The 19,467-nt window shown below is 36.7% G+C and overlaps 1 protein-coding gene across 3 annotated transcripts in view; it reads right to left on the bottom strand.

Annotated features, from left to right (window-relative positions):
* Window positions 1-19,467, bottom strand: part of CYTIP (cytohesin 1 interacting protein) — an 83,166-nt gene that overhangs the window by 6,737 nt on the left and 56,962 nt on the right. For all 3 annotated transcript variants that reach the window (XM_005202482.5, XM_059876192.1, NM_001102243.2), the window contains 6 exon segments: window positions 16,432-16,481; window positions 16,132-16,186; window positions 12,093-12,195; window positions 11,785-11,878; window positions 8,922-8,991; window positions 181-247 (listed from right to left, as the gene is read on the bottom strand). In XM_005202482.5, the coding sequence (XP_005202539.1) occupies window positions 181-247; window positions 8,922-8,991; window positions 11,785-11,878; window positions 12,093-12,195; window positions 16,132-16,186; window positions 16,432-16,481 (439 nt within the window).

Here is a 19,467-nt window from a genome sequence, read left to right as displayed (position 1 = left end):
CTTACCCCTCCTCCAAATACACTGGTCACTCCAAAAGCCAAGCCAAAGGAATACAGACTATTTTTGACCCATGCTAGACAATTTTTCCTTGTAATGATGACAATCTTAAAACAATTTAGACACAGAAGTACTGAAAGAATGAAATGTAAGTGTGGTTTCTGAACCGGAAATCACATTTACCATGAAGCAGGCGCTGTTCCTGTAACTGCAGAGATCTGAACTCCACCCATTTCTTCTTTAAGGTTTGCTGAGAAAGAAGAAAAAAAGTGCTAATTATTAGGAAACCCCAGAGAAGACAGCAATGTACTTTCAGGGGCTCAGATTTGTCAATTCATTTTTTTTCATTTCTTTCTAGCACCAACAATCCCTCTCATTCATTTGAAAGATTTTTTTTTTCTGTATAATAGGGGAATATAGGGAACACCAATTTCTCAAGAAATAGTCTAGTAGCACCAACGAATTGAAACAATAACATTGTTTCAATAGAGATGACAGAAAATAGAAACGATGACATTTACGTTTTTTTATTTTAAATTATTGGAAAAGCAGATTGCTTGGGTTTGTGTCCATTTACTAGCTGATTCAGCAAGACTTTAAACTCTAGGCTTCTCTCATTTATAACATGAGGACAACAGAACCTAAACCCTTGGATTTTCATGAGGATTATAAGCATTAGTAGATGAAAATGGGTGGAATGGTGGATACAGCTTAGTAAATGTTCAAAAATGCCATGATCATTTTGAATGGACACAGAAGATGTGGTACATATATACAATGAAATATTACTCAGCTATGAAAAAGAATGAAATAATGGCATTTGCAGCAACATGGATGGGCCTAGAGATTTTCACACTAAGCAAAAAGCAAGTCAGAAAGAGAAAGACAAATATTATATGATATCACTTATATGTGGAACCTAAAAAAAATGATACCAATAAGCTTATTTATAAAACAGAAACAGATTCACAGACAGAAAACAAACATGCTTATCAAAGGGGAAATGGGGCAGGGGAAGGATAAATTAGGAGTATAGGATTAAGACATACACACTATTATACATAAAATAGATGAACAACAAGAATTTATCGTACACCACAGAGAACTACATTCAGTAGCTTATAGTAACATGTAATAGAAAGAAATCTCAAAAATATATATATGTATAACTGGATCACTTTGCTGTACATCCAAAACTAACACAATATTTTAAATCAACTATATTTCGATTAAAAAAAAATACCACCATCATTCTATAAGCCTGGGTCACTAACACTATCTTTTCTGCTGGATATCTATTTCTTTTCTTTTTTTTTTTTAATTTAATTTAATTTTATTTTATTTTTTAACTTTACAATATTGTATTGGTTTTGCCATACATCAAAATGAATCCGCCACAGGTATACATGTGTTCCCCATCCTGAACCCTCCTCTGTCCTCCCTCCCTCGCCAAGGGAAGCTGACCAGCTCTAAAAGATATCCTTGGAGGGCTAAACTTAGAACATTTCTTAACAGTTCTTGACTTCTTAACTGCTTCCTTCCTTGGCTGCTCCGTGCATGAGAACAGTGGCCCAGGGAGGGATGAAGGGGCTGCTGTAATGGTCATGACTGCACATGAGGCCTGGCCTAGCCCGCAGCCAGGCTGCGGATGGGAGTCGAACGTCAACAAAGGAGAAGGCACCTGACAAGGCAAAAGCCTCCTTCTCCCTTCTCTCTGCTTTTCACTCCACCCCTTCTTTGCCACTTCAGGTCCACAGCAAGCCCCCAGATTTAGGTATCCCACCACTCAGATTTGCCTGTGGACATTTATCAGGAAGGAAAGGCAGCCTAAGAAGAAACAAGTGGTCCTTCGTACAGATCAGTCTGGAAGGGATAGACGAAGGCTAAAATGGGAGAGTGGGGGAAAAGTACATTTGGAAGAGGAAGACTAAAGGAAAAGAAAATATTACAAGAATGCCATTAAATGTTTAAGGGGGACTCTGGCTGTTCAGGGAATGAACAATCACTGGGCAGGACTTTCTCAGCCTTGATAACAGTAACACATAGCAGCATTCCTTATGCCTGTCAGTATAATATGTAATCAATAAATCAAAGACATAAAATACCTCGCTCAGTTAATTCCTTGTCCTTTCTATACTATAACATAGTCTACCTGGCTCTAAGACTGCTGGGCTACCTGAATTATAGCTCTTATAAACCTGAGGTCATGTGAAGGTCAGAGTCAGGAAACCAGGAAGTACAGAACCAGCAGGGATCTGGCATATAAGCCCTTTTTTCTTTCTTAAAGAGGTTTATCTCTTACAAGAGAATAGAGTCCAATTGGGGAGCATAAGGATAGACCAATACTCAAAACTAATTATAGGCAGAAGAGGAAGTTGTATTTCTGTACTTACTACCTATAAATACAAAGTCAGGACTTGCCAAATAGTTTCTGTGAAAATAAAGGTTTTTAAGTATCAAATCTGTTGATTTGTCCCAGTCATCTCAGTATGTCGTCACTTAAACCAAGAAAATACCAGTGTAAAGAGCAGCTGTGTCAAAGTGACTAAGAGCTTTTAGTCTGTACTGAAGCTTCCTTATTTTGCTCAAAGTCTGTTTCGGTCTATTATTAACATCACAGTGGTGTATTTGGACAAATCTAACCTCTCATTCAGAGAAGGCAATGGCACCCCACTCCAGTACTCTTGCCTGGAAAATCCCATGGATGGAGGAGCCTGGTAGGCTGCCATCCATGGGGTCGTGAAGAGTCGGACACGACTGCGCGACTTCACCTTCACTTTTCACTTTCATGCATTGGAGAAGGAAATGGCAAGCCACTCCTGTGTTCTTGCCTGGAGAATCCCAGGGACGGGGGAGCCTGGTGGGCTGCCATCTATGGGGTCACACAGAGTCGGACACGACTGAAGCGACTTAGCAGCAGCAGCAGCAACCTCTCATTATTAGAAGAAAACTGAAGCATAGGTGAGATCTAACCCTACTTGGCCACATCAGCTCAGCTCACCGTGCCTAGGTCAGTGCCTATCATACTGAAGCTGCTCCTTAAATGTTGAATAAATGAAAGGGTGTCTTCCTGAAGCAACACTCAGCTGTCACAGACTGGATACTTGGTTGAATATGTCTCCAATGTTTTCATTCTCCATGAGACTTTAGATAAACATTTCCATGGCACTTTACTACTTATATGCCACCTGGGCTTACCTAGTGGCTCAGACAGAAAACAGTCTGCCTGCAATGCAATGCAGGAGACCCTGGGTTTGAACCCTGGGTCAGGAAGATCCCCTGGAGAATGGAATGGCTACCCACTCCAGTATTTTTGCCTGGAGAATTCCATGGCCAGAGGAGCCTGATGGGCTATGGTCTGTGGGGTCACAAAGGGTAAGACATGACTGAGCAACTAACACTTACTACTTTTATCATGTTTTCATAAATAATGGTCCTAAAAGTTCCAGATTAAAAAATAAAGGTTCAGTGTAGCAAAATGGTTCCCAAGGACTACAAACTCAGTAAATATCAGATAATAGCTCCCTCAGTTAGCCCACTAGATGTGCTGTTTTCATGTCAAACATTTGAATCATAGGTCACAAGAAAGGGAATCCCTGAAAATTTAGCTCAAAAGGGACCATTGTTTCTGAAGAAGAGGTCGTGGCCACACAAGGAACCTTTGTGAGACACGATGCCACTGACGCAGCAGGATGCACAAACTAAATGTCACTGCGTGAAGGGGAAGCCAACCTGACTCTGGTTAATAGGTCAGATCCAGACATTTCTAGCCCAAGTGATGAGCTGGAAACCTCACAATTACAAGATTAGAAAGGCAACAGAAATGAAAGATGATGAACAGGAATGAACCCAAAGTTCTACTAGACCTGGAGAAAAAGAAAGAAGTCAGGAGAAAATTAGACCCTATGTGAGGCAGAGACAAAGACAGGTTTCCCGCTTGAGAGAAGAACCTTGGTTAAGCTCTACCACCATGAAAAAGAGGCTGAACAAAGCTGCTAAGGGTGACTATAGTTCATGGAAAGCATGTACCCACAGGGCCAGGAGCGCATGAACGCAGCCTCACGACCCAAGCTGCATGCTGGCCCCCAGGGAAGGCATCCAAGCTGCCAGACCTGGCTCTGTACTGGAAGTCTTGAGTTGCAGAGCAGAAGCCACTGCCCAACTCACACTGAGTGGCACAGAGAGGCCAAGGGAAGCAGGCAATCCACACTCTCCAGAACTCCACAGAAGTTTAATGATAAGAAAGACAACAAAACTGATAATCAGTGCATGAATTCTCTCCAAACAAAAAACAGAAAAGTGTTCAAAGACTTTAAAATAAAGAGTATTTGCAATCCTGAAAGAGAAATGTGATGTTCCTAAGAACAAGAAATTTTAAACAAAGGAAGAAAAGAAAAGATAGGCATGAAAAAGAATTATTTGAAAATAAAAAATTAATATTTAAAACTCAATAGAAAGAACACATTCTATACAGAACACAGACAACATTACTGAAGATATTACAAAGGAATTAAAAAATAACATAACAATGAAAAGAATTGAAAAAAGAATGCAGATATAGTAGATACATACACATATATATGTATCAGTGAATCACTTTGCTATATACCTGAAACTAACAAAATTGATTGCAAATCAATTATACTTCAGTTAAAAAATTAAACAAAAACATAATGTGATACAAAATCTGAAAGGGTGGTTAAGAAGCATGGAAGGTAAATCAAAAGATTCTGAAATGCGCCTAGCAGGAGTTTCAGAAGATTATCCAGGGAATGATGAGGAAGGTATATTCACAGAGGTCAAGCTGATAATTACCCCAAACGGAAGAAAGTCACAAAAACTGAGAACACTGCAAGTTCCCAGCAGGATAAATTTAGAAATGAATCCAAGCCTAATGAGACTGTGGTGAAGCTGTAGATCAGAAAAGACAAAAAACTCCTTAAAAGCAATCAGGAAAAAGATGGATAATTGACCAAAATTGAAATACTGGGTTTTGAAAAGATCCCCAAATGGGAAATCCTCTAGAGAGAATTACCAAGGGGGGGAAAAAAAAAAAGACATAAAAAGTAGTACAAATGAAAATGGGGACATAAGCACAGCTTGTTAGAAAAGAAAAAGATGAAAATAGAATGTTTATTATCAACTTTGTGCAATAAATTTGAAAATTTCAAAACTTTACTAGCAAAAACATCATTCAATAAAGCTGGCTCAAGCAAACAAACAAAAGCAGAAACCTCGAGCAGTCTTATAAAGAAACCAAAACCAAGTTTAGAAGTATTCATATCAAAAAGAACCCCAAGGCCAGGTGATTCAGATAGTGTTACAAGAATTCTACCAGAGGACAAAAAGGGGAAGAGATTCCTTAGCTCATGCTAAGAGCCTAGTAAATTCGATACCAAAACTAAAAAAGAAGATAAAAAAAAGATAGTCTGAGAGAAGAAAATTACAGGCCATTCTACCTGTTACCCTCAACAATGAAGTTACCCTCAACAATTCTAAAGAAAATGTCAGCAGGCCAAATCTACAAGTATATAAAAAATATAAATTATGACCATAATTTACATAATTATGTTATACTTATTATACTTATGTAAATTATGGATTTATTATAGAAATGCAAGGGTGTTTTTACATTAAAAAATCTTTAAATGTTATTCATCAAACTGACAGATTTTTAAAAATAAATAAGACCATCTCAACACTTACAGAAAAAAAATGTATCTGATACAAGATAATATGCAAGCACTTTTTTACACAAGTAAAAAAAACCAGCAAACTTGGTATAGAAGGGAGCCTTCTTAACATGAAAAATATATCCCTAGAGATAAGAAAGAGTCAAAAGAACTCCCTTTATGATCAAGAGCAAAGCAAAGATGCCTACTAGTTTAGTTTCTATTCATCATTGTATTATAGACCTTACCCAATATAGCAAAATAAGGGCTGAATATCATTCCTAATAGATAGTTACTATCTTCATGAGAAACTCAAAATAATCTATAGATAATTAGAAATTTTATAGTCTGGCAAAGTGTTTGAGTATAATAACAGCATAGAAAAATTTATTTCACACAGCTATGCATAAACCTCAAAACAATATTTTTAATAAAGTAACTATATGACAATAAAAATCATTTTACAAAGGAATAAATCTAATAAAAGATTCATAAGATCTATCTACATAAAAATATAGGACCTTATTGAAATACAAAAAATAATTTAAAATTATCTAGTGAGATAGTCTGTCAGTAAGAAAGCTCAATAGCATACAGATATCAGCTTTCCTCAAATTGATCTATATAAAAGGATGCTACCTATCGAAACTCCAAAATTAGTTATAGAATTTGACAATCTGATTCTAAAATGTGCACAGACAATTAAAGAGCCAAGAATAACCTAAAAATCTTGCCCAATCAGACATCAATATTTATTACAAAGGTAGAATAGCTGAGTCTAAGGGAAACAAGTTAATCAATGAATCAGAATTAGAAGCCTGTAAGACCCATTCATATACGGAACTAGTGTAAAACAGAAGTTTCATTTCAGGTCCACTGGGGAAAAAGAAAGACTGTATAAAATAAATGGTACTGGGAGAACTGAGTTTCCAAAGAGAAAAAATAAAATAAAGTTGGAATCCTAACTTATACTACATAAAAAATTAATTCTAAGTGAATTAAAGACTTCGATATTAAAAAATAACACTTTAAACTTTTAGAAGAAAATATAGAAAATGCAAATTACCTACAAAAGATAAACAGGAGATCCCTCACAAACAAAATATCAAAGAACAATAGAATCAAAGTGCTAAGGAGACAAAACATCACCTTAGAATAATCCAATTACTTATAAAACTCTTTCAATAGAAGCAGTGAAATAAATATTTTTCAATAAAGACCCACCCTCTCTCACTGAAAGAAACACTATGGCAAGAAGGAAAGTGAACCCAAAAGTAAAGAACAGAATATGAGAAACTGGGCAAGCCCATCACTTCACAGGCTGGTATACTTGCTCATTACCAGCAGTTAGGAATAAAAACCTGTCTTTTTTATTTTGAAAATTGATAGAATTTTCTAAAGTAAGCAATAATAAGGAAGATGGAGTCTTAAATGGATGTTTAAAGATGTTAAGATTCGTGATATTCTGGGAGAGGATGGAGGTGTTGAAAATTTTCTAGGTTAGAAAAACAATAAAGTATGTATATTAAAACTTTAAGAGAAAATGTTCAAAGCACAGAAAATGCTTATAAACATGCAAATATGAGTTGTGCAAGAGAGTTCTTTATTCCATGAAATATAAACCTATTTTTCACTTATGTTTTAAATAACATTGCTAGCTTATATTCTACATTTCTTTCCTTTTTTTCTTACAAAAGGCTGAAACAGCCAGTTTTACTTTTTCAAAAAAGATTTTCACTCAGACTCTCTTCTGCAGAAACAAATTAGCTTTCGACAGTTTTAAAAAACCTAAAGATAATATGATGAGCTATTTACTCCTTACAAAACTTCAATGATAAAATGTTAGAGACTTTTTTTAACTTGAAAACTAACACTCACTATTTGCAATATCCTGAAGGTCCTAACCAATATTATAAGAGAAGAAAAAAATAAACTAGTTGAATAATTGGGAGTAAAGGGGCAAACTTTTATTATGTGCAGATAATATGTTTATATAAAAAATCCAAGGGAGTCTGCAAACATACAGCCAGAATAAAGGGAGTTCAGCAAGACTCTTGGATTTAAAACTTTATATAAATATCAATAGCAATAAGCAATTGAAAAATTAAAAGACCACATTAATTACAGCAAGAAAAATTTAGAAATAATTATATTTATTAATTAAAAATACAATTTAAATTTATTTATTATATAGGAATAAATCTATCAGTGCATATGTAATATACATTATATAATATATAATGTATAATCAGTGTAAATATAAAATGGATGAAGAAAATACAGAATGTTTTTGAAGTATATAAACGACTTGAATGGAAAGACACAGACCCTGTGTTTGAAGTAAGGAAAGCAAAAATCATAAAAATGTTCATTGATCTCATTTATTCTATAAAGACAATTCACTTCTTATCACAATCTAACAGAGGATATTTTTTTTAAGAATTTTCTAAATTGATTCAAAAGATCAGAGGAATAAGCAAAATGATAAGAATATAAAACTAATGTTGAGAAAGAAGAAAACAGGGCTTGTTGATAAATTAGATGTGGGAAAAGGGAGGAATACAAGATAATACAGAAATATGGTAACTCTACCCTCTTGGGCTCAATAATTAAGATGCACATAGTGAGGTCCTAGATTTCATGGCCTGCCAGAACTTCCTCACTCTAGGAAACAGATTTTTAAGACCCTCAAAGAGCCCAGAGAATATTCACTGAACATCCTGCATTGTGCAGTATCTCCTGAAAACTTCAATTTCTCCTCCAGAGTTGACAGTGTATTTGCCAGCAAAAGTAGATTCAAAGATATCCACAGGAGTAGAGGAACTTGATCTTTGTAGTAAGAAGGAGGCGAAATGGGAGAACAACAGAAAACGAAAATCCCAGGCCTTCCTACACACATATACTGCACTTGGGAAAATGACAGCTCCTCCATCTTTGCTTTTTCCCAAACAGAATGTAAATCAAAAGAGGTCACAGGTGCATTAATGAAAACTTCTTCAGGAGATGTGCTTTCCTGTTGCCTTTCTGAGCCCCATAGACACACAGAAGGAGGAAGGAAGGAAGTGATTTGCCCTGGTTTGTAAATTTAATATTCCTGCAAAGGTAATTGTATGGCTCTTGATAATTCAGCAGTTTAGACTCATCACGACATTTCATCTTCAAGGGCTATCTCAGTTCTTCAAATAGATCTTTATTCTTCCACTCACACATTCAAGGATGAAAAATTTGTCTCACTGTATTAAATTAAATTACCTTTAAAACTTGCAGCTTTGCCTCTAGCTCTGTTCTTTTGAGAATCATTGTTCCATTAAGAGTCTCTATCCTGTTTTAAGAAAAAAAAGGAGGGGGGTGGGAAATAGCATGAGTGATTCTCTCAAACAAGCACCATCCCTTACGAAGTACTACACTCTGAGCACAGACTATCCTCAAAAAGCAACATAAATGTCACCATTCTCATGGCACTTCAAGTATCTGGATGTAAGCCAAACCTTCTGACAACATTCAAAGAACGAATATGGCAAAAAAAAAAAAAACAACACACCTTTTGAGAGGGTGACTAGAAGAAAAAGCCCTGGTTTATTTGTAAACTGTAGCTCATTTTATAGAAGCCACTCTAGGGCAATGATGGTTGTTCTCTACTAGAACATATTGTGTGGTCTGGCTGAACCACCTCTTTCATTTGGTGAGTATTCATTGGGCATCTACTATGAGCCAGACTCTAGACATCATGCTAAGCATGAGGAATACAGCAATTGAAAACCCGCACTAGGGCCTTTCAAAAATTGAAATCAAAAAACTACGTATTGAAATGGGAAAATCTGTTCTACCTTAAGAGTCTAGAAAATTTTACCTTTGTAAATTGCCCGAAATTTAGAACTAGAACAAATAGGATCAACACTACTGAGATATTAACTTTCAAATGACTCATCTCAAAACTTTTAAGTGTACAACTTTTAATCCTTGAATTATCAATTTAATGGTGTTCTTTTTCCCTGTACCAAATGCCTTTCTAAAAATAAAGAGACTTGTTCTATCCTGAGTGATTTATTTGTTTTGTGGGCTCAAGTTAGAAGACTTTATTTTGACTACTAAACCATCATTCTGAATAAGATAAATATGACGTATGAGTTACAAAACTAAGCATCTTTTTAAGTATTGGTTCAAAGTCATTCTGATAAATAAGCTGTAACTCTATAAAGATGCAAGAAATTTGTCAAGGCCTGGTAAAATAATAATATTAAATGCAATCTATTGGGTATAATGCTGTTTCCAATAGCGTTATACCCAAGACAATGAGATGATAGCAAGCCAACACATCAGCTTTCTCATTACGGGCTCTTGACTCTAGATGTTAGGGAGGATCCATGTGAATCTGTTTGGTACCTTCCTGTTGATCCGACCTACCCAAGCAACAGATATCTGTGGGCAGAACTGTAGGCATAGATTGGCTGCTGTCTTCAGTATTTGTACAAACTGTCTCTCATTTCCCTGACCTCTGGATTTCCACCTGTCTCCACCCACTACTCTAATTATTCACCTGCGGTCTGCCCACTTAACCCACTTGGAATACAGGTTTCTGATTCTAACCACCAGCACGTTCCCTTGAACATGTTCCTACCTCATGGACTGAAATTTCTCTGGAGCTAGAGTGGTCCCCATCCTTTATCCTGAACTCATAGCAACCATAGAGTTGGACACGGGCCTCTTCCACCACCAGTCATCTTTCAAAATTACTCTCACACAACCTCCCCCACCCCGCAAAAAAAAAACATCCTTTGAAGTTTTAGACTAGAACCACAAAAGAGTGTCCAGGAATTTTTTATTGGCAGCTTGCAAGGAACAGCTGTGGGATAGCTGGAGAAAGGATCCTGGCATCCAGAGCAGATGGTCAGATCCCAGCTCAGGCACTTACTAGGTGGTTGGTTTTAACTAAACCTCATTTCAGCCTGAGTCACTTCATTTATAAATAGGAATAAAATCAACTTCACAAGATGACTGTAAAGAATAAATGAGATAATCAGAATAAATTATAAACTATTAAACCTAACTGGTGAGACCCTTGCTCTGCTTACTGGAGAATGCTCTGTCTTCATTTCTTACTCTACTCTTCTTAATTCACCAGCCACCAATTAATTATTCTGGCTATCTCTCTATCCCTTGAACATGCCAAGCCTACTTTGATAACTCAAACCTCTCTTTTACCTGAAATGTTCTCACCAGGAGTTCATTGAACCATCCCTTCTCATCATTTCACTCTCAGCTCAAAATTCACCTTCTCAGAAAGGACCACTTTTAACACTTAAGCTAAAAATGCAGCCCTCTCACTCAGTGTTTTATCCCATCCCTTTTTCTATTTTCTCCATAATAGTTATCATAATTTAAATATCAAAATATCTTATTTTTGCGGGCTTTTCTTACCTATCTCTTTCCATAATTAATAAAGCAATAGAAGTGTCTTTGTCTCCCCGAGCCTATCACAGAGCTGGAAATATAGTATTTGCTCAATAAATGTTATTTTAATGAATGGCTGAATTCCATCTTTGTCTTATTAGGTTCTAAGGGTGAAAACGTCAGTTGAATCTCTACTGGGGAAGCAAGCCTCCCATTAGTAAACTGGGAATAGCAGCAGGTGTCAGTGTGCATGTTGCAGGGCAGGAGGGCTGAGCAGACTGCTCTTTCAGACAGAACACTAGGAGGGAAAAACAACTGGCTGGTGGTCTAAGAAGAAAAAGCTCAGCCCTTCTGAACTTTCGTTTGCTCTAACCACAGGATTATGTCAGCCACGGAAACTGGATTCATTTCTCTCTGTCTAAAGAGAATGTGGGCCAGTTTAATTGACTGTGAATCAAAAATAAAATTTTTAAAATGCTATCCTTCCCACTCAGACATAGGGCTACTGATGCCTTCTGACTTCAGATGTTGACAACACGTTCAAGTTTGAGGAAACCTTGAGAAACAAAAGGAACTGATAGAAACGTCTGTAACCAATATCCCCAAGCTATGGTGCGCTGCCTCCCTTGTGATCCCAAACAAAAAACCTATTCATTCACTCAACAGGCATTATGAGAGACCGTAACAATTTTTTAAGCCCCATGGGAAGCAACCAGATAGTTACGTTAACAGGTTTCCTGAAGATCTGATCAGGTCAACAACTTGTTTGTGGGTAAAGCCTTCTGTGCTCACACCATTGATTTTTGCAAGGACATCACCTGGGAGATGCCAAGAAAAACGAGCGTTAAAATGGTTGGTTAAATAATCTTTCCTGACCCACATATTAAACAAAACACACAAGCCCCAAACCTTGGCAACATAAAGGAGCTGAGGAAATTCAAAGCAACAATCACATCCTGACCTTCACCATCAAAAAAAAATTTTTTTCTTGCTATTTAAATAATTCCAAACATAAGCATAGTTCTGACTTACCAGCTTGCAGACCAGCGCAGTGTGCTGGGCTGTCCTCCTGGATTTTGCAGATCAGGGTGCACATATCTGCGGAGCAGGTATTCTGGTTTGGGAGCCTGTAAGTCTGTAAAATGAGAAAGATACATAATTACTATTAAAAAACTCAAAATCTATTTGTCAAAAAAAAATTAAGCATTATCAATTACCTTACATAACATGATGATACATAAGTACAAAGAACAATTCGGGAAGCTTTTCTGAGTATAAATTGAATATAAGGACCAATCTGACACTTCTCCCACACATTGTGTAGCTGACCCCATTCATAAAAAAACACCTCTGGGGCTTCCCTGGTGGCTCAGTGGTAAAGAACCTGCCTGCCAATGCAGGAGACACAAGCTGGATCCCTGGTCCGGTATTATCCCGCATGCCAGGGAGCAACTAAGCCCATGTGCCACAACTACTGAGCCTGTGCTCTAGGGCCTGCGAGCCGCAACTACCGAAGCCCACATGCTCTAGAGCCTGTGCTTTGCAAAAAGAGAAGCCACTGCAATGAGAAGCCCACTCACTGCGACTGGAGAGTAGTCCCCACTCTCTACAACCAGAGAAAAGCAACACAGCAACAAAGAACCAGCACAACCAAAAAGTAATGAATAAATGTTAAAAAAAAAACACATCTCTCTTAAGAAAGAAAGCAGTGTAAGACTGGTTTAAGATGTAAGACTTTCATGCCTAAGAGACTACCTACTGCTATTGTGTATTTAACAAGAAAAATTCAGTTTCTATTTCCCCAGTAGGATAAAACAGCAGTAGGCAAGAGCAGAGAGAAAAATCTCTATGTGGTTCTTCCAAGCTAAAGTACTTATTACAGGAGCGTAGGAAACATTACACATCCAGCAAGGGAGATATGCCAACATTAATTATTTTAAATCAGAATTCTGCAAATAATGACAATCTGCCCTTCATTAATTCAAAAGTATTATAATTGACTCAATTATCTTCATTCCTGAACGCTCGTTGGTACACCTGCCCTGAATACTCACCACTTTATTAGCCACTCGACTAAAAGATAAAAAGTTATGCTTCGCCTCTTGCCTCAATTTGGCAAAAGCAACTTGGTTTTGTTTTTCCTTTCGATTTGTACCAAGAACACACCACCAGTGTTTGATGAATAGAGTGGCCCAGTGATCTATATTCTTCTTTTTCACATATTGAAGTTATGAGGTCTAGTTCCATTTAGAATCAAAATCAGCATTCTGAGTAAGTCTTCCTAATATCTGTTTCCTAAAATTAAACCACATCCCAGTACTGCTTCCTTGTGGAAAAACTAATGTCCAATGTCCATTCCTTTATATTTTAGACATACAGTTTCCAGAACCAGCAGAACCAGAAGTCAATCAATGCAAGAAACTTCTAGAAACTTGACTTTGTTAACCTTGAAGGGATTTCTATTCACTCTGAAAGGCATTTAGAGTCCCCCTATCTTAAAGGCAGATGAGACTTTTAGAGATCATATAATCTACTTTCAAGACCCTGATGCTAGGAAAGATTGAAGGCAGGAGGAGAAGGAGATAACAGAGGATGAGATGGTTGGATGGTGTCACTGACTCGATGGACATGAGTTTGAGCAAGCTCCAGGAGTTGGTGATGGACAGGGAAGCCCGGCATGCTGCAGTCTATGGAGTCGCAAAGAGTCGTACATGACTGGCAAACTGAACTGAACTGAACTGAACTGAATTTACTTTCCATCAATATCACAGATTCCTTTAACAGATTTTTTTTTTTTTTTTTGGCCAGGGAATCTTCTTGCCACTGCCCAGGCCCTTCCAGAAATGAAGCATGGTCTAGTTCACACAACACATGGACCAAACCTATGAGAGACCTTCCTTTGGGAAACCACTGTTATAATGATTCTCATTAGCAGTGAGAATTTATGCTCCATGTCCAGGAAGCAAAGTAAGTACCGTGAAGGGGAAACGTTAATTGATGTAGCATGCACTTGCATATATGTTTGCCACAGGTGTAAAATTTGTGGTTAGAGATAGGCAGAGGTCCCAAAGCTTTGTAAAGAACTAATCAGTTGGATATTTTTCTTTTGCTCAGCCATTTCCTAGAGACACAAAAGTGCACTACTTTCTCATGCCTTCATTCTAACACTTGTCATTTGCTTACCTTCTACTGGAATCAGGCACAGTACTAAGTACTTCACATATGTTATCTCATTTAAAATGCCTAAGAACCTACTAAAGTAGCACTGAAAGAACACAAATTCAGTTGTAAATGAATCTAAGGTCTGTGTTCTGGTCTTGCTACATTACTCTCCATATCAGCAAAACACTAACATCCATGGAAACCAGAGGAGGTCGACTTGTTCTCTCCCAGCATGCCCTGTGCCCCACTGACCAAGACCCAAACACGTGTTAATGAATGGAGGCTCAATAAGGGTATATGAGTTTCTACTTGGCCTTTAAAATGTTCTCAGAGCATGCCGCCTATTTGACAATCGCTATAAACCTTGTGAGTACTAGGAAATAGGTAATGCATACAGCTAGTAATGGAAAGCATACACCCATAGGGAATTTGCGGAGGAATTGACCCTTGCATCACTAAAATAATATGCTACAGTCCAGAGGTGAAGCCATCATTCACGTGAATCCACAAAGGTTCAGGCCGCTATAACCTGCTGTTTACTAATGAAAGTTTTGATTCTTGCTCCATGTAGTGTTTATGGTATGAAGGAGAAATGTGGGAGAAGCAGTGGTATGTCTATAGAAAGATGAGAAGAGATTCTCCTTGGTCACATTAAGTAAGGATAAATGAGTAGTCTCTGCTCCTGTTTTCAGTAGCAATCACTGCACATCCTTGGGCATAATTCTCATTTGAAAAGAAGTGGTCACAAAAAGCACAGTGTCTCTACAATACAGAATAGGGAGTGTTTCATGTGAATGAGTAATAAGAGAAAGTACTATGCTTCTAAAGCCCAATGAAAGAAAGAGATTTCACCAAATTCAAAAGTAGAATTCAGAAAGGAGAAGGTCTCTTCTTTTCTCTGAGAGCCTTCTCCCTGCTCATTGCAGCTAAAGTTCCATTTTGTTTATTCTTAAAATGCATCTTACAGAGCAGCCTCTTGTTCCTAATCTTAAAACACACTGAGTTTCCAATTGTTGTGCTGATAATTAGTCACCAAAGTTTTCTGAAGCCAGCACCAAAGTTAAGATATAAAAACTGATATTTTGTATGAGGATATGATTATGCAGACTGCTTCTAAAAGAAATGCAAAAGTATACTGGAAAAAGAACACAGTAATACTTAAACTACTCTGTTGTGCTTAATTAGACAAGACTTTGTTTGACCTAATGCATCATATTTACAAATATAGCCGTGAAAAAGCAGACAGCAAATAAGAAATTAAATTCTTAGGCTTTTAAATAGAAATCCATAAAGACTTAAAATTTCCTACAGCATGAGGCAATACACGCATAGAGCCAAATATTAAGTATTTTCAAATAATAGTTATAAAATGTTATCACTAAGGAAAAGAGTACAAACTTCTCATAGAGTCCAATATGAAAACTTTAGTATTTTCAAATGTAATAGTAACTATAAATGGATACAGTCCATATACACAAATATATTTCCTTCAACTATCTCTGAATACTGAAGTGTAGGCAAAATCTGATGCACACTATAAGAAATTATTAGGCAAAACCCATCACTAATGCAAATATATAAGATTCACTTATAAAGAGTACGTCATTCTCTTATTTATGAGCTGACTGATAGCAAGAATTTCTGATCAGTCTCAGACCGACAAGAATAATAAAGCAAAGAGAAACAAGAAGTTGAGTAAATCTCAGGGTGATTATTTTATCTGCTTGAATGTTTTCTTTCCTTGGTGGTACCCAACAAACCAAAAAACTATCAAAACAGCCACACATAGAACACAAGTCACAGCCTCTGTCAATCCCTAAGCCCGACTTCATTCTTTCTTTGTAAATATTATGACATTGCCGGTGCCACTTTCTTAATTAAAAGTCTGGAAAATTTGAAAACTGCCCACCTGAATTTCAAATCCAAATGTTCCATTATCTTGTTTTTCCACAATAACAAGCTTTCTGTAAAAAAAAAAAAAAAAAAAGCTAGGAATGAATATCAAAGTGTCACATTTGGCACATATCTATCATTAAAAATAACTGTCAATAAAAAATAGCTGATGTTTATATAAACTGTAGTATGTATGACTGTGTGTGTGTGTGTGTGTGTGTGTGTATGTGTGTGTATGTCTGAGATATCAACATCCTGGAAAGCTGTGTTCCTAAACATCTTGGTGAGACACCAAAAAACAAATGAAATTCTTTACCTTTGAGACCAGGAAAAGTCACCTACAGAACTTGACCTTGTCAGAGCAAGCTGAAAAATAAAAGTACACAGTTACTGAAAGATCCTTAAGACACAACTGTAAAATGTTCTAAATCACAAAGGACTCTTCTTTAGCCCCACTCCTGGAAAATTGTTACAGAAAGGCAGTAATTTCCATTCTCTAGTGATAGCAAAGGACAGCTGGGAAAGGAACCATTCAGGTATTCCATTTGAAAGATTAAAACAGGCTTCGATAATAACACCCTATGGCAAAAGAGTTAGTGTAATGTTGCAAAATTCCAAAGCTTCCAAAAAGAACTTCATATCTAATCTGTATCTAAAATAGCCTCTGAAAGTTTAACCGCAGCAGTTTATAATCACACTGAAATCCAAAGGAAAAATAACACCCATAGAATGACATATAAAACCAAATAGTTGATAGTTTGGGGAGATGCTGATGAAATGACTGTTTATTGTAATAGTTCAATATGTTACTGTTTTTAGAAGGATAAAATCATCTAATAACTAGAAGCATAATTTGGGTAAAATGAGGGACTCAAAATCTCAATTATTATGATTTATTTTTGCAATCATTTTAAAAGAGTACAGTAAGATTTCTATCCAAGAAAGGAAAGGAACTTCAGAATGGTATAAACATTGTAAATGGCATAAACTTTTGCTTCCCTGGTAGCTCAGACAGTAAAGAATCTGCCTGCAATGTGGGAGACCTGGGTTTGATCCCTGGGTCAGGAAGATCCCCTGGAGATGAGAATGGCTACCCACTCTGGTATTCTTGCCTGGAGAATCCCATTGACAGATGAGCCTGGCAGGCTACAGTCCATGGGGTCGCAAAGAGTCAGACAGGACTGAGCAACTAACACTTTCACTTTACTCCTCTGCATGTTTTGGGAAGAGATCATTTAAAGATAAGCTTCCGGGATACAGTCTATCATTATAAATAAAGGAAAAGTTGCCGAAAGGTATCATCTTTTTTTAAGGTAATTATAGTGAGTTTTGTGTGTTTTGTGTTGGTTCTTTGCTTAGGCATTAACAAATGTTAATCAGCTCTTTCTCAAGTGTTGGTCCAGGGTTCCAAAACAGAAGTTCATGCTACTGGTTAGTCCAAGGTGTTTATTTAAGTGGCAACCTATTATGCTTCTTATATATCAGTGACTACAGAAAATATCAGGAGATAATGCAGGAGTCCAAACAAATAAAGGTAAAATAGAAGCTAACAGCCAAATTGAGAAAAGTGTGCAGAAGAAATTAATGCACAAATGAAATCTTCATTAAGGCATTTGTTAGAGAAGCTACATCACTGTAAGGAATTTGAATTACCAAGTATAAAATACCAGCATTCTCACAAATTTTCTTGAATGGTTCAGTGTTCAGAATTTGGCCACTAGTCAGTATTGTTAACCCCGTGAAAAAACTGACATCTTCCTACAATAATAATAAATTTATTATACTTTCCTCTTTTATTAGTTCTGGACTGAAATCATTTATATCATCTTGAAGACTACAACAAGAGAAGGCTCAGAACCGGGGCGGGGAGGGGGGAACATTTCTCTATATTTGCTTAAAAAAAAAACCCTAGTGGTGGGAAAGATTGAAGGCAAAAGGGAAAGAGGGCAGCAGAGGATGATACGGTTATATAGCAACACTGATTCAATGGACATGAATCGGAGCAAACTCCAGGAGACAGTGAAGGACAGGAAGCCTGGCGTGCTGCATCCATGGGGTCACAAAGAATCAGACACGACAGCGAGTGAACAACAATCTATTTTTAATTTATAAGGACTAACTGTGGAAGGCCTATTATAGTTTGTATGGTTTGTTTCAGCCTGATTTTGTCCTGATAAGTACCATTAACAAGGGTGGGGACCATTCAGCTATGCAGTGGGCTGCCTTCTCGTGGAAGAGAACAATAAACTTGATATGCCCAAGCATTCTCAACCTCTCAACTATACTGTACTCATATTTTCTTAATTTATTTTCATTATCTCCATTTGCTTGGCTTTTATCCTTATTTCAGATGTAAAGTACTTAGGTAGGTCATATCATGCTATCTGTAAATCATAATGTGTTTATATTTAAAAACATTATTCTTGCTATCAATACTCATCAGATTATGTCTCATATTTATATATGTGGAAGCATATATGTATACTTATATGAAGGGCAGATGGGATTAAATACCTCACTTCTGTTCAGAATTACTTGTAGCCTTTGGGCCTTTTAGGGGATGTATTCATTTTATTTCTACCCCAACACCTAGCACAGGGTTTGGAATAGAATGCAACCATATAAACAGCTAAACAGAAAAACAGAAGTAAACCACTAGATAACAATACAATCAAGTAAGTGGCAGTGGGAGATGCAAAGTTTTATAAAAGAGTCTTCAACTCTGTCCATTAAATTAAATATTCATAGGAAAAGCTCAAGGGTAGACTTTTAAAAATATAAAATAAAATTTAAAATGGAAGAAAACAAACAAGGATTAAAAAAAAAAAAAACCACCTTAATTCTAAAACAGCAAGAACCATAGCAAAAGAACTAATAGAAAACAAAGTCAGTCAAACTCTAGCTAATTGACCTGATTAAAATGGAAATATCTGCCTAGAATAATATGATATGCAGAGCAGATACTCAGCTCTTGCGGACTGACTTGGGTCATCAGTGAAACAAAGAAAAAAGTCAGACTAAATCAAATTATGAATTAGTTCCCACTCTGGATCAGCAATGTGCCTGTCATAGGCACTTAACATTAAATACACAACTGCTAAATGAATGAATAGTTCATTTTCATTCATTTAGCAGGAATTAATGAATTCTTAAAGTTTCGAGACTTTTTCCTCACCAATTTTAAATACACCTTTGCTAAGCAAATAATCATAGCATTGATGAGAATCTCAAGATTTCATCTCATCCTCCATTAACCTGCCTTCTAAATCAAAAAAATCATTCTAGATAGATTCAAATACAAAATTAAGTCCACAAGACAAATCCAAGACCTCTGTAGAAAAGGAAATTTCCC

The sequence above is a fragment of the Bos taurus genome, chromosome 2, assembly GCF_002263795.3.
Source record: "Bos taurus isolate L1 Dominette 01449 registration number 42190680 breed Hereford chromosome 2, ARS-UCD2.0, whole genome shotgun sequence".
Lineage (NCBI taxonomy): Eukaryota > Metazoa > Chordata > Mammalia > Artiodactyla > Bovidae > Bos > Bos taurus.
The sequence above is the reverse complement of the archived record's forward strand: the minus strand, read 5'-3'. Positions and strand labels throughout refer to the sequence as shown.